Source organism: Magallana gigas, chromosome 4 (genome assembly GCF_963853765.1).
Source record: "Magallana gigas chromosome 4, xbMagGiga1.1, whole genome shotgun sequence".
Classification (NCBI taxonomy): domain Eukaryota; kingdom Metazoa; phylum Mollusca; class Bivalvia; order Ostreida; family Ostreidae; genus Magallana; species Magallana gigas.
This window is the reverse complement of record NC_088856.1, coordinates 6,326,801-6,342,848: the sequence shown is the minus strand read 5'-3', so window position 1 is coordinate 6,342,848 and position 16,048 is coordinate 6,326,801. Positions and strand designations below refer to the sequence as shown.

The following is a 16,048-nucleotide window of genomic DNA, read 5'->3' as shown; positions in this document are numbered from 1 at the left end:
TGTGAATGTAAATGCTGACATCTTAACCATGCATCGGTTAATCTTTTTGTGAAATATCATCATATTGCTTGTCCCATTGTCTACTGTATACACTGTTTCGGAGAACACAACTTTTAAACCTTAGATATGCCTGACGTCATGACGTCAGGCAATGACTTAAAGATTGGGAATTTAACACTGCGTTCTTACAGTTCAAAGGCATAAATGATTTTCCCCCCGAAAGTTAGCATATATATATGCATCTATCAAGCAAAAAACGGAAATGGCAGCTTCCCCAACACAATAATTAAAGATATCGATCCAGCATACACGTATTTTTCTGATTGAAAAGCTGACATTAAATATTATCTCATTGAAAATGGTTGACCAAGTTGCTAGTAGGAACCTTTTCGAACTGCGATTTTATCCGCATCACTAACCGAAGTTGCGCTGAACTGCGTAAAATTAAAAATTAAAAAACTTACCGGAAATGCACTCCAGGCTGTCGGGTTTGAGGTTGGGTGGCAATTCTTTACGTTTCATTTCACTTCCGGTCGTAGCATCCCATAAGACAAACTCCTTTTCACTAATAGCGACGATGTTGTTTTGTTTAGGACCCGCAGTTGTTAGCGCAATGGCTGGAAACTCAATGGTATACTTGACATCCCCACCTGAATTGCATCCATATATCTTATCTTGGTACACCTGAAGGATGATTTCTCCATCTACCGCAAACTCGGCCTTACATATTTTAGATTGCATGGCGGGAATGGACTTGAGCTCCTTCCCCGCGTGTACGTCCCACGTCTTTATCAGATTGTCTCCCCCACTCGCTGAAATGTTTTAAAAATCTGAATTTTTTTGTTTGGTTTAATTAAAGATAAACAGTCAGCAAGTTAAAACTTAAAAGGTTCACTGCGATATGAACTTGGTAGGTCACATGATCAAATTATGTGAAGCCCAAGGGTTTCTCAAAAAACTTGATCACGTAAAAATCCTTTTAAAGGTTTTTTTTTATTAAATTATCGTACAGTTTTTTTTTAAAACGTCTTTTGGCATTTGATAAGACATTACGAATACCATAATGTATTACAGCAATTTTATCCACCCTACACTCTATGACATACATATATTATTTATATGTATGACATTATCATAGAGTACAATGTATATCATAGAGTATAGAGATGTCCCTGTGCTCTAACGTGCTATGGTACATGTAATATACTATTTATTACCACTAAGTGCTACCAGCTTGCCCTCAGGATATTGATGCAGGTCTAAGCTATCGATTACTGAGTTGTGCCCAGTGAGGGTCCTGACCAGTTGACCCCCGGGCTTCTTCAGCAAGAAGTGGGAGCAGAGGAGGTAGGGGTACGGGCTTTGGCGGCACTGTGTCAGAAGATCTTGGAGACCCTGAGGATGAGTGAAAATCAAATGGTAACATACGATTCTTTAACTCTCAGACCGTTATAAAGCACTGCTTTAAGGTGGTAAATGTATCCTTCTTAAAAAATAACTTATAGCGTAGGTACTTTCATTGTTTGACACAATTGTGCACTTATGGAAGTAAAACAAGAAATACTATCAAATGAACATGAGGAGTAAGATGAAATATATTTCCTCGGAAGAAAGGTAAATCACATTTTAACATGCATGTATATTCAATGCATGTAGTTACATTTAAAACAAATGACTCTAAGGGCAATTCTACCTTAGCTTTATTTGTAGGTCAATACAAGGACCATCAGTACCCACCTGTATGAGTTCCAGGCGATCCAACAGGTGCCCAGGGAGTTGGCGGGGGTCCTGGGTGAGGGCCGCGGCTGACAAGTTGATCGCCTGGGACAGGGACCGTAAGTCCTGCTCCCCGGGGAACAGACTGATGGTCAGGTCAAAGTCATCCAACAGGTCCCTGATAAAGACGCAACGACAACATGTTAGGGCAAGATAAGTCTCTGCCATTCAATCAACTTAAATCTGACTGAATGACATGTATGTAGCTCTACCATTTAGACACCTTTTCAGACCAACGAAGCTAAAAATCTGGTGCAAAATTAAATCATAATCTTATTGATAAATCCTCGATCGGAATTGCATATTTCAATATGTAATTTTACAATATTTCGATATGTATTTTTACATGTACATCACATAATGATCATATACAAAATAGACTTTTTCAACGTAATAATGTTAAAGTAATTTTCAAGCTAAAATAGTCCAATCCACACTTTGCAAAAGCTGTTTCACTTTGCGGGGTCAACCCAAAGGTCAAAAGGGAAAAACCAACTTTTTCCTTCTTTATGCAACCAAGTATTTGGGCGTAATGTGATAAAGTCTTTTGAAATTTAGTTAATTCCTTTGATACATGTATGTGTGTTGCCCAATCTTTGGGCAAACAAAATATACAGAACGAAAGCGGGTTTTTAATGTCAACTGACAATGTTATTATATAAACCTTTAACTACAAAGGCTACTGTTAGAAATCTATGGGTTTTCCCCAAAGATGGCGACCAAGGGACATAACTTTTGTAAAGTGTGGATTGGTCTATACAACCATTGGATTGATGAAATAAGAACTTAAGAGATTTTGCAAGGAATTTTCTATGCTATGACTATAGATGTATAAAGAGCAGTCCTGAGAAATCTTACTGCGTATGAAGACAGAGAAGATTATGGATGAGGAAGTCGAAGTTAAGGAGGCACTCCTTCTTGAGGTCTGCCAGGTTTCCCGACATGGCCAGATGGTACGGTAGGCTCTTCAGTTTCCGTTCGTTCATCTGGTTACCCAGTTGTATTGGCTGGCTGGCCACATAACGGATGGCTTCTGATTCGCCATGTTTATCCTTGTATGGCTTTGGAACGTCTGCAAACGATGGGAAATTACCTTAAGCTATGACACATTTTCCTTGGAACGTCTTAGTTTGGTGATTTTTGTAGTATTAAATTTTTCATTTTCTTTTATGATTTAGATTTGCATTTACTATGAATTCAGGAATTTGCTATACTGAGGTTTCATTATTTTTAGTTGCTTTCAATTTCATTTCATTTAAGCAGAAAAAAATATTAATTGATTAATCCTAGTAATATCATCTTCGCTAGCCAAGGGTTAACGGTCCACTTTGCTCCCCATAAACCCTTGGCGGATTTCATTACGAAAACTCGGTGACAAGCTCCGTTTTATCAAAATGATTGGCTGCAGCTGCGAGTAGCTGATCCAATCGCAGTGCTTGTAAATATAAACTTTAAAGGAAAACACATGTGTGATCTTTGGTAAAACATTCGGTAATTTTAACAGGTTGAGACACAAGTTCTTGAGCACAGTGCCTCCCCAACGATGGTCTAACCAGATCGCTTTAAGGTTGTCCATCCATAACTATCGTATCTAATAGATTGCAAGTTTGATCATTAAAATCTTAGTGTGATTTTAAGGGGTTTATTAGATAATACAGATTCACCTTTGAAATTTAAAAAAAAAATGAATATTAACAAATTTACCTTTTATATGTTGAAGTTAACATTGAAGTCTGTGGGAAAAATGCATTTTTAATTATATTTTTTTAGTAGAAGTAATTTTCTAACATTTCTCCTGGTAAAAAGTTGCACAAGCTTTCCCTTTCTTCGAATATGCTAAAATAATTCATAATTTACCATACATATTTTCACAAAATTATTTTTTTTAATTTTCCCTAAGAGCGGACAACTCTTTAAAAAAGTTTTAAGCGCAAAAAATTCATTTAATTGACTACATACATATTACTTTCGAGTTTGGTTTATGTCAGCCTTATAATAACTTTAAAATATGTTTTTGCTGTAGCATAGATCAATCAAAATTGTAAAATTTGCCTTAGTTATGGATGGACTACCTTAAAAACCTATATTTTTTACTGGGACTGAACATAGTTCTACAAACTTGTCAAGGCTCGCGTGATAGCATGGAAAGTAAACATGGTGAATGTAGAAGTTGCCTATCCCGTTAGTATATACGTTCCTGCTTATGGTTATTGCTTTTAAAGGTTCAATGAGCTCTGTTTTATTTAATTTCTTTGCTCCGCAATATGACATGAAAGCTTTCATATAAATCGGCGACTTTTTCACTCATGGTACAAATCCTTACAAAACACTATGAATAAAACATTCCGTGCTTTCCCTAGGTTATAACTTAATTCGTTTTGAATAGCATCGTTAACTATGTTCCGATATTCGGTAGTCAACATGTTTTCAAGCTGTATTAATGCCATAGTGTTTACATAGCCCGTTGCTTAATTCGATTAAAATGTAAATATGCAAGGGGCGCAACTCAAGTTGCTCGCTAGATAGCGCCACTACATCACCGAGTTTTCGCCAAGGGTTTATGGGGAGCAAAGTGGACCGAAAACCCTTGGCTAGCGAAGATGAGTAATATATGCACGATCATTTTCATTGACAAATTTTAAACCATTTTCTACGTATATACGCATATTCCAAATCCGCAAATATTAATGTCAACGGACATCGAAAAATACACAGTCATTTAACAGCTGTGATCTACTGTATATCATTATGTGCGTCAACAAAATGACAATTTAAAAAAATAATAGTTGTTTTTCTGACCTCCGGACCACCTGCCCATGAAGTAGTCGGCAATCCCTGCGTGAAGCCTCTGGCATATGTCTTTGTCCTTGGTGTAGCGGTCCTGGGCCGCCTCCCAGAATTGACGGTGGTACCAGCCCATGATCTGTACACCGGAGTCCCCCCGGTTGACTAAAAACCGTCCACAAAAAGGTAAATTACAACAAAAACAAAGTGCGCTAGCTTCCACTTTTTAAACACATTTTGTCCGTTATTTAATTAAGAGGCTGAGGTTCGAGTTCTATAGATGCGTCATTGAGCGGGAAATTGTTTCTATTTAAAGCTGCTTGGTCCGATTTTATATCAAATTTTGTGTAGGCTTTTCAACGATGGTTATGCTTATCATGTGTATAATAAAGGACATGGCAGTGGTTTTCCCGGTCAGTTGAGCCAAATTATTATGCACAAATTTTGTTAACAAAACAAACGACATAAATATGGCACGCCAAATTCACAAAAATGAGCTAAACATAGTTTCACAGTCGATAAACTAGGTTTATCGACTGTTAACTATAGTTTACGTATCGAAAACTATAGTTAAAGACGTTAATCTATATTTCACGTATGTAAACTATAGTTAACGCGATAATCTATGTTTCACATCTGTTAACTATAGTTAACACTGAAAACAACCATTTGCGATTGTTAAACATAGTTTATCAAACAAAAGGGACGTGAACAAGTTTTTACCAAGATATCGGTTTAAGTCGTGACGCAGGCGCACGATCAAGAGAGGCGGAAGTCGTCTAATGGGCGGGGTCCAGAATTGATACACGTCATTTAATACGTCATCATCACAAGAAAGTATGTCCTCCAGTTCAAACTCTGACAAACCATGTTTCGCTTGAAATGAAAATAGACTGAAAATCACATGAACATTAAATTGATGACAAATCATGAAAGAAATTGCTTTTTATTATATTTTTAGGTAAGCGCTATCTACAGTTGATCCAAGTGGTAGCGTTGATCAAAGTGGTACCATTTACTTGTAAAGTTTTATCAATAATTATATAGGATTTAATAAAAGTGATATCGTCATTTTCACTACCAACTGTTACGTATCCTAGAGCTCTGGCGACGAATAACTCTCCATGTTTGTTTTCAAGAGACCTGAACAGCTTGTCTATGCATCCACGAATCGTGTCCTCCAGCTGACACTCTTCTATTGGACGAAACGAGGTCCACGTGATCGCCTTGCGGAAGCAGAGTTTGATGTAAAGCGGTAAGGAGCACTTCTCGAACATACTCAGTACGTAGGACCGCTGTTCGTCCGTCAGTTTCCGGTTGTTTATTTGGAACCAATGATCAAGGACGTCTATCCGATTCTCCGGCGTCAGAAGGGGCACAGAAATGAAGTTATCCTCCGACACAAAACTCTGAAACATTTTTTTATGTTTATGTTTTAATGTAGTTTAAAGGGAAACACTGAGGGCCTAACTGGACCGAAAACGTTGTGTAATTTTTAATTCAATCAATTTGTTACTCTGAACAATAAATATTTACATTTTTCAGTGTCCCTTTCTGTGATATCACTACGATACGATTTTGTATTTACAGTTTGAATATACATTTTTGAACTGTTTTTGTCTGTGATAACATTACGAATCGATTTTGAACCCAACAGCCAAATAACTTCATATTTTAAGATGAGTGACACAAAATGGGCGCGCGTGTCTTGTAGGATAACCGAAAACGGTATTGGCTGCGCTGCGTAGAAATACATAGCATGTGCTGCATGAAAAATAGAGGTTTCAAAATATAGATGTTTTATAGTGAACAAATTGGAATTAATATTAATATAAGTAATAAGGAATCATTCTTTGAATATTATGAGGTGATAATTTAGGTCGGGGCGTGGTCAAATCTATCGTAAAGCCCTTCGGGCTATATTGGATTTGACGCCCCGACCGAAATTATTACCTCAAAATAATCAAAGAATGTTCCTTATTCCTAACTGAAGGATAGAAAAAAAACCATTTTAAGCTTCATTTGTATGAAATAATTATTGTGATACAATTTATATATTATATATACACCATCGAAATCAGAAAAGGAAACACAGAATGTAACAGTGAGAAATTGTTATATGACATTTTATAATTTATGTATCACTATTCAGTCAATTATAAATATAAAAAGTTATTTTAGTTTGAGTATGTTGGAATATATAAAAATATTACACATTTTGTTTATAATTTATTAAGAAATCATTTATTTATTTAAAAAAATATTATTGAGCCATTATTATATCTAAACAGTAACAAAAGAAAACAAAGCAGATTTTAAAAATAAGAACAGATATGGTATCATATTGCAATAACTAAGTATCTATTTATATTGTTTTTATTTCAATTCAAATGGTCTTACTTGGATGTCAGGAAATACTCCAAAGTCGGGATGATCAATGGTGGATATGATGATTTTGGCGGCCTTCAGCAGATTGTTCGGTATCCATGATGACACAAGGCGGCCATTATGAGATTTATCGAGCTGATCTATAGAATCTATGAATATCACAATCGTTTTCCTCCTCAGGACGAAGAAACGTAAATACGTTTTAAACGTTTTGATCAGCTGTTTTAAATCCTACAAAAATTTCAAGTTGAACGAATAATATAACAAAGCTTTTTTCATTCGATTTTAACATTTAAATGTCTTGACAGCAAAATGTTCCAGTCCTAGATTTAGCTTTTCACCTGCCCCAAACCCAACCCACCCCCCCCCCCCCCAAAAAAAAAAAAACACCAAAAAAACCTATTTCAAAATGTCGGAAGAATGAAGACCAAAAAAATTAATTAACTATAATATAATAATCGATGATATGAAATTATGAATTATACAATCTGGTGTTAGCTGATCTGTAAACAAGCTTTAAGCTAGAAAGGTATGAATTCGGTAAAGAAATACCTGAGATTTGACAGCCCTTAACTTGAAATATTTCTCTATCTGGGAGTTGATGGACTGAAGGAGGGACACGACGTTTGAACTATCCTGTGTCGATCCCAAAAACCTGTCAAAATGGATTGTTATTGGCTGTCACAATTCAACATCAAGTAAAAAATGCTCCCAGTTATATATTTTAACCATACTTTAAACAAATGATTTGTCGCTCAGTGGATTTTCCGGGTTGTTCAAGGCATGTCAACCCGAATTCTCCCACAGAGCTACGAGATCTGTACTATTTTCGTATACTTGTACATCAAAATTTCCAAACTCTACGAATAAAAAGTGGCTAACAGCTATTTGTAGGATAAAGAGTAGCTGCATTTATGATTGACCCTTTCCAATTTATTATATGTATAATGGCCAAAAACTTATCAATCAGATTTGCCTAAAAGAATTAAATAAAATCATATTTTAGCCATAAATTATCATTAATTTAATATTTGAAAAATTTTTATATATCCATGAAGAGTTCTTTTTCACAGTGAGATTAATATGTCTGTACATGAAGTCCAAAAATGGCCACGAAAAAATACAGCCCTCTTTAATTTTTATTTGTACAGTTCACCTCATTATGACCATGCCGTTTCCGTGAATCCACGAGAACGCCTCCCTAGCGGCCAGCGCCATGATGGAGGTTTTCCCACAGCCTGACTCCCCGTGTACAATCAACGGCTCCTTGCTATCTCCCAACACATAATCCTTGATTTTCTGTGAATCCATTCAAGTTGTAAATGAAAGTGGTTTGTTCTTAGTCTTTAAGTTATTGAATTGTGATCATGTACTAGAGAACATGATTTGTATGTGTATCAAATGCTGTAGACAGGTATTGTATTTAACACGTGTGATTAAAAAAATGTATGAAAATTGTTGTGAAAAATTTATATAAAAAAACCTACATGTAAGTATCCTTTTTTCAAAACTTTGAACGTACTCAAAATTTACAAACCTTGCTTTTAAGCCTAACTCTAACCCTTTTATAAACTTACTTCGTATTTTTCCTGTAGCTGTAACCTTAGCCGTATCTAAACCCTTAACGCGCAACTCTAGCCTTTATCCAACCAATACACATTCTTATTGTTATTTCAACAAACCTATTCTTTTAAAATGATCCAAGGAACCTCTATCTTTTTGGAGGTCGGTGTTGCTTTGCTTTGAATTTGTATTTCGTTTTATGGATTTTGGAGATGGTTGACGGTTTGTTATTGTCATTTTTTCACCATCATAACCAAAAGAAACCTTACAGTATTTCCACCTTCCTAGCCAAACGTCTAACTCATTCACTCGGTACCTGAACTCTTGTAGACCAGTTTAACTCATCTTAATTAATCATGCAAGTCTTTTGTGAGATCTGTTTATTTATGATTTTAGTCTTGTAGTGTACCTGCTCAGTTCGCCTTAGTATATGCTTCTCTTTTTTTTTTTACTCAATTCACCTTATAACATGTGGGCTTTTTGAGACTTGCTTAACCCACCTTAACGATTTAAACCCTTCATGAGACCCGATCAGTGCTCAACTCATCTTAACAATATAATGCCAACACTTCGTGAGACCAGCTTGACCCACCTTAACGATGTCGTCCCGTCCCCTGACGCCATCGCACTTTTTCTTGACCAGCACCGCATGCTCCATGAACTCTTCATGGTCAGGCCTCAAGGTCAATTTTTTGTCGTTTTCCCTCTCCTTTATGGACTCGTCTATGGACGCGATCATCTGGTTCTGGAAATCTGTGGTTATCTTCTCCAGGTAATCAGCGTGTTCCCTGCAATCCGGATCAATTCCTGAAATGTCAATCATAAACTTTATGTCCTTTTCGTAAACATAAAATTACTTGTTTCCTTTCATTAACTGTATGGGTTTTTAAAAGTCTTATCAAAAACTCGCACACTTTTCAATATTTATGCAAAATATCATTTTAAAAAGCAAAAAGATATTCAAAGAGGAATTTCATTTCTTCTTTAAATACCTAGAAGTAATGGTCGTTACCTTTTTCCATCCAGTTGAGCTCGTATGTGTGTACGTGGTCTGCATTTAGTTTACTCGTCATCCGGTCCTTGAGGTCCTTGTTCATTGCTCGAGCTTTCTGCCATACCTTCTCGTCTCCCAAGCATTCTAATATTTTTTAAACAAAACATCATTTACCAATACATGGTTATAATTGTGCTCCAATTCAACGTGTAAACAGAAAATGTCCTTGTTAGTTCGTAGTACATTTTAAAATAAACTATCGGGGTTTTTTTGTTGAAACAAAACATACGAGTTTCAAGTTTGACTTACCTATATACCTGGAAAGGGTATAGCAGTTGTTCTGCTTTTCTATATCTTTAAAATCTTTCCGGAACCAGAAACTCTTTTTGACTGCATTGTTTTCATTTAGTGCAACTTCCGTCTCCAGTTCCGTTACTATAAAAAGACAACAGAGCTCGGACTTAAAATAATTACAAACTTAGCTTTTTGAAAGAAACTAACAATTAACACATGTCAAACAAAACTTAATTAGTTTTAACGTTAATTTTACACACAATAGCCCATAATAAGAGTCATTTATAACCATTGGTGGAAGAACATAACAAAATCCGATTTTACAGTGTTGAACTTGCTCGCGTCCTACCCGATATTTTGTACTTTCTGGCGCTGTCCTCGTCCAGTGCCTCGGTGGCCCCTGTAGCTATGATCTCCATCAGTCGTTCGCTCTCCGTCCACCACTCAGATTTCGCCTTTTTCTGGGTTTCAAAGTCTTTGGAGAGGAAGTCCGGTATGTTTCTACTGATGGGCTTTAAAAGGAAAACATCCGGGACTGCGTTCGAGTCCAGCTCGTACCATCTAAGACAACAAATATTTATACGCTGAGGGAATTTGAGATCATGGGACTTAAAAATCATGATTATTTTATTTCATATATATAACAATTAATTAACAAATAATGAAAATTTAAGAGATAAAACAAGCGATATTTTCCTATAACATGAAACGTTTTCTGTAAATCCAACATACCTTAAGAGATGTTCTAAGTCCGCCTGATTAGTAAATGCACCCTGGATCTTTCGGAACTCCTCGCCATTTATTTCCCGAGAAAGAGAACGGTATCCATACTTGTGAGCAAAAAGGGACTAAAAGAAATAACTTAAGAATTAAAGGCTGACCGCTTAGTTTATATAAATATGAATTCAGATACACGGTACTTTTTTATTTGATTTGATTTTATTCATTTTATTTTAATCGTAAATCAATACAAGAGGCCCATGGGCCACATCGCTCACTTGAGGAACAATAGGTATGATAAAATCAACTTAATGGAGTCATGATACAAACTATCTGGACAATGTACAATTATAATACATGTAGATCCTGTATAAATAAAATCCATTTTTCCCCCTGGATATATATTCTTATGTTTATAACCATTGGTCCCTTTTCTAACAGGATGATTTTATAGTCATATCACATGTTGAGTATTGCAGTTATCAAAACAAACCTTAACAATTGTTTGTATATGGGATATAAACCTACATCAAACTCTGAACCTTCTTGTGAGGCCAAAGAATTATCCTGGGGCCAAAGTCTTAACAATTGTAAAGAATCATCTGGCTGATTAGTTTCTGAGAAGAAGATTTTTAAAGATTTACTCTACATATTCCTATGTAAAACTTTGACCCACCCCCTTCCATTGTGGCCCCAACCTATTCCCGGGGTGTCATTATTTTCACAACTTTGAATCTACACTACCTGAGGATGCTTCCAAACAATTTTCAGCTTTCCTGGCTGATTAGTTTCTGAGAAAAAGATTTTGAAAGATTTACTCTATATGTTCCTATGTAAAACTTTAACACCCCCCCCCCCAAATGGGGCCCCACCAACCCCCCAGGGATAATGATTTTCACAACTTTGAATCAGGATGCTTTCACACAAGTTTCAGTTTTTTGGCTGATTAGTTTCTGAGAAAAAGATTTTTAAAGATTTACTCTACATATTTCTATGTAAAACTTCGACCCCCCCCCCTCCCCATTGTGGCCCCACCCTTTCCCGGGGGTCATGATTTTCACAACTTTGAATTAACATTACCTGAGGATGCTTCCACACAAGTTTCAGCTTTCCTGGCTGTTTAGTTTCTAAGAAGAAGGTTTTTAAAGATTTACTCTATATATTCCTATGTTAAACTTTGACTCCCCATTGTGGCCCCACCCTACCCTTGGGGATCATGCTTTTCACAACTTTGAATCTACACTACCTGAGGATGCTTCCACACAAGTTTCAGCTTTCCTGGCTGATTAGTTTCTGAGGAGAAGATTTTTAAAAAGATTTACTCTCTATATTCCTTTGTTAAACTTTGACCCCCCCCCCCCCCATTGTGGCCCCACCCTACCCTTGGGGATCATGATTTTCACAACTTTGAATCTACACTACCTGAGGATACTTCCACACAAGTGTCAGCTTTGCTGGTTGATTAGTTTCTGAGAAGAAAATTTTTAAAGATTTACTCTCTATATTCCTTTGTTAAACACCCTGCCTCCGGGGTCATGATTTTCACAATTTTGAATGCACAGTACCTGATGATGCTTCCACACAAGTTTCAGCTTTCCTGGCTTAATGGTTCTTGAGTAGAAGATTTTTTTAAAATCCTCAAAATTTTTCGTTAATTTCTAATTATCTCCTCTTGAAAAAGGGTGTGACCCTTAATTTTCACAACTTTGAATCCCCTTCGCCAAAGGATGATTTTTGCCAAGTTCGGTTGAAATTGGCCCAGTAGTTCTTGAGAAGGTGTTGAAAATGTGAAAAGTGTTCGGACAGACGGACGGCAGACAAAATGTGATCAGAAAAGCTCACTTGAGCTTTCAGCTCAGGTGAGCTAAAATCCACAATTTGTGATGTAAGCATGCAGCTACAATGGTATGAATAGATGTGAAGGGAAATTTTCTCACAATGAAGTAGGGTCCTTTTGATAGCTTTTGACACTCGCGAAGTTCATGCAAGCAGAGTTCTGTTGTCATGTGATCATCCGTTGCTTGGTTACGGATGCCCCATCTCATGTCCACCACTTGGAATTCGTAACCCTTCTTGAAACAGTGCTCTTTGATTTTGGGATACGCCTTTTCCATCCAACAGTTTCTTTCATATTTTGTATCTGCCGAATTTAAAGTAAAGTTGTTCATTATAAACTCAAAACTTTCTTACATGTACAACCTAACATAAAACATTGCATAAATGATGGAAGAAGAAATCATCGTCAATGGTCACTGATATCTTTGAATGTCTTGGAATAATTATGTTCAAGTTATGATTTAATAAAATGTTTGTCGCATGTGTATTGACCAATCAATTTCGATAGTACATGAAATCTGATAAATCGTGCAATAATCAATAGATCGGTGCACCTTCTGTAATTTCTAGCAGAATACACTAGTACATGTAGTTACACCTGTCCTTAAACCGTACCTGTACCTGAGCCTACCTGTGAACGTGCTGCTGGTAAAAATACGGATAGTTTTCATTGTGTTGGGAAAAGTGGCGTAAAAATTCCCAAGAATAATAGCCTCCTGGAAGGGAAAAGCCATGAAAATCATCTTCTCTGTTTGATCAACGGTCTCAAGCAGAGCTTCAAGTTCTCGCTTTTGCTTCTCCATAGTCTTTTTCTGTTCCTCCGTGAGCTCTTTTGGGAGTGCCTGAGCAGGATTTGGGGTTCCGGTAGAATTACTTGGGCCTGGGTTTTGAGCATTCTGATTTCCGGACTCTGTTGCGTGGTGCCCTGATGGTGTCGGAGGTTCTGGTGTTGTCCTGCTATTTTCCGAGGACTGGGGGTCGGGGTGACGGGTTGGGGTACCACTGGTCGAAGCCGATGAACTGGTTAATGGCAAATATAGAAACAGATATGTTGTCAGATTTTTACCTGTAAACACTGGAAATCTTAATTTATTGAATTATATACTTTGTGTCCAGAACAATTAAAAAATAGAAAATAATGCAACGAACAGATACTTTCACCGTATCTTGTTTTCAAAAAGCGGATAATTATATTAAAATGAAACTTAAATTATTTATGTAAGATAATTCATCTTTACTTATGTTAGATCCGCCACAGAATTCAATCACTTTGCCAAAAGAAGGCATCAAAGCGAGTCCGTTTTTAAATCAATACCTGTGTACGCACACATGCCGCACTGAGTGAAGTGAAAACAATTTATGCCTACCTGCAATTGTTTCCCATTTGCTTCTCTCTGATGGCAATTTCTTGTAGATATTTTCGATACATGGTGAACGTTTTTACTTTAATTTCTCAGTCAATGTAAAATTTCAACGCACGGGTTTTCCACATTGCACCATGTCGATGTTTTGCCGCCATATTTGTTTATATTAGTTATGGTTACGGGTCAATCATTTACGCTCTCAAGCACATCGCCGAGCTACTTATCATATACTGAATGGAAGTCTACAGACCGATATTGATTTTAGAATCCTGAAGTTTACCTTTACTGGGACACTACCTTGTCTAAGATTTAATTCCTGTTTTTTGTTGTGATCAGATGTACTTGTTGTCATAAACAGAACCAATGTATACGCTGACTTCCCTTCTTTTAAGTTTCCCTTCAGGCACGTAGCATCGTTTTTGAAAAAAAGCTACTTCCCCGAAATCGGGGGGGGGGGGGGGTGTAGCGTAGTACACCTATAACTTCAATTTCATTGTTCATTTCCTTGTTTTTACTCGGTCTAAAAAAAGTGAAGGGGGTACCAACTCCTTGATAATTCACTTTTTTAAATGTAAATTTAAGCACAATCTTTGCTGTGACAAAAAGAAAGGGGCCAGCCCCCCCCCCCCCCCCCCCCCCCGTTGCTACGTGCCTGCAGCCTTAAATTCTCCCATATATGCATGTGTAAAATGTATTCTCTTTTGAGAAATGGACGAACGCTATAGCTATGCCTGTCCCTCTCAAAAGAGAATGATATGATATGATACACCAAAAATGATACAGAATATTGAAATATTGAATATTATTTTTTACTTTTTAAGATTAAGCATTGTATATAAATAATAAGTACAATATTAAACAATGCAAAGCGGAAGTAGTTTAAACGCATAACTATAAAAGTAAAGCGACGAGCTAATATACGTAAGTATTATTGGGAAATAAAGACAACTTTTTCGGTAGTATTCTTGATATTCTCAAATTTATAAGTAAGTAAAGAACTATATATGATATGAGTTAAATTTGGCACCCATAATTCGCCATTTTTTAAAGTGTTTCGGGTACAATAAAATGTTATGATACTTTTTATATGAGTTGATGTAAAATATATTTTTCACTTATTTATTTGATTTATTTGCACTCATTCAAAAAACCGACTTGAAAAAAAATTCCGATCGGGTTCGGTATATTTGTACCACTCATGAATGTATAAACTTTCAGAAAATTACAAATTTCTCCATGAAATAAATCTAATTATTTCAGTAAAATTAATTATTACGTATAACCTATCACATATTTACATCGCAACGTGTTACGGGGTTCAGACTTCTATACTACATGTATTACGCATGCGTAAATTACTGTAAACATAACGCACGCAGGGCTCGCGAAGATTCTCTTGGACATGTTTGTTGATAAAAATATGTCTTTTCTACTTCTCCCAGGTAATAATTGTTCAAAGTTTTTAAAAAATAACCACAATTTTTATTTTGTAAGTGTGTATTTTGAGTGTTTATCATAGGAATTGCTACAACCTGAATTCATTTTTGTAAATGAGGCCCCTTGCGGGGTTATTTGACATATTTATGTCTGTTCATTTTAAAATGAACCCAAATTGGTAAACCATTAATAAATTTTCGAGAAAGTGATGATGTGTTCCGTTTCGAGGGTCCCTTTTACCTCGTATAGCATAACGACCGTAATCGGACGAAGATCGTGTAGTTTTCAGCACGTGTCAATTACTGTCAATCAAAGTCCACGTGGTACAAATGTACGACCCTTGAATTTCAGGAAGCTCGTAATTACGTTAATTTATATATATGAAAGGGTTTTTTTATGTATTTCAACTATTACAATCAACGTTATTTCTTATTTCCTAACGATACAATAGATACATCTGAAGTTATTCACACATATGCATGTTTTCAGCTGTACTGTCTCTGTAAGTACATTAGTCTGGAGTGCGAGGAAATACAAGAATTATGTGTTTTTCTATTCATAATTGCCTGAACACTAAATATATCCAAAGATAAAGATTGCCAAACAATCTTTCAGTCCAAGCTTCTACTGCTCCTGTAAAAGGTATATTCAATATAGCTAGAAAGATTTTCAAACCGACAGGATGCACTTTAAAGATGAAAACGTTTAAACTTTGATGATCATAAAGTGCAACAGTAATCTTCATATTGAATTAGTCATTAAATTTTATACCTGATAGTGAAAGTGAACTTGTAAAAATGTTTGAGAGTGTTATATATTTGAAAAATTCGCACATACTCTTTATTCAGCTTTACTTTTTTCATATGGTAATAGAAATGCATTTCTTACTCAT

General features: G+C 36.1%; 1 protein-coding gene across 1 annotated transcript in view; it reads right to left on the bottom strand.

Annotated features, from left to right (window-relative positions):
• The window catches only part of LOC105340965 (NACHT and WD repeat domain-containing protein 2), a 32,808-nt gene extending 18,918 nt beyond the window's left edge, over nucleotides 1–13,890 (bottom strand). Inside the window, exons 1-18 of the mRNA XM_066081059.1 lie at nucleotides 13,723–13,890; nucleotides 12,987–13,375; nucleotides 12,457–12,659; nucleotides 10,532–10,647; nucleotides 10,149–10,360; nucleotides 9,815–9,940; nucleotides 9,524–9,649; nucleotides 9,104–9,318; nucleotides 8,105–8,247; nucleotides 7,501–7,603; nucleotides 6,961–7,179; nucleotides 5,642–5,969; nucleotides 5,284–5,436; nucleotides 4,576–4,725; nucleotides 2,635–2,848; nucleotides 1,738–1,894; nucleotides 1,218–1,395; nucleotides 465–812 (exon numbers count right to left, since the gene is read on the bottom strand). Coding sequence (XP_065937131.1) covers nucleotides 465–812; nucleotides 1,218–1,395; nucleotides 1,738–1,894; nucleotides 2,635–2,848; nucleotides 4,576–4,725; nucleotides 5,284–5,436; nucleotides 5,642–5,969; nucleotides 6,961–7,179; nucleotides 7,501–7,603; nucleotides 8,105–8,247; nucleotides 9,104–9,318; nucleotides 9,524–9,649; nucleotides 9,815–9,940; nucleotides 10,149–10,360; nucleotides 10,532–10,647; nucleotides 12,457–12,659; nucleotides 12,987–13,375; nucleotides 13,723–13,784 — 3,442 coding nt within the window. The 5' untranslated portion in view covers nucleotides 13,785–13,890. The remainder of the gene's footprint in view (nucleotides 1–464; nucleotides 813–1,217; nucleotides 1,396–1,737; nucleotides 1,895–2,634; nucleotides 2,849–4,575; nucleotides 4,726–5,283; nucleotides 5,437–5,641; nucleotides 5,970–6,960; nucleotides 7,180–7,500; nucleotides 7,604–8,104; nucleotides 8,248–9,103; nucleotides 9,319–9,523; nucleotides 9,650–9,814; nucleotides 9,941–10,148; nucleotides 10,361–10,531; nucleotides 10,648–12,456; nucleotides 12,660–12,986; nucleotides 13,376–13,722) is intronic.
• Nucleotides 13,891–16,048: the final 2,158 nt, after the last annotated feature.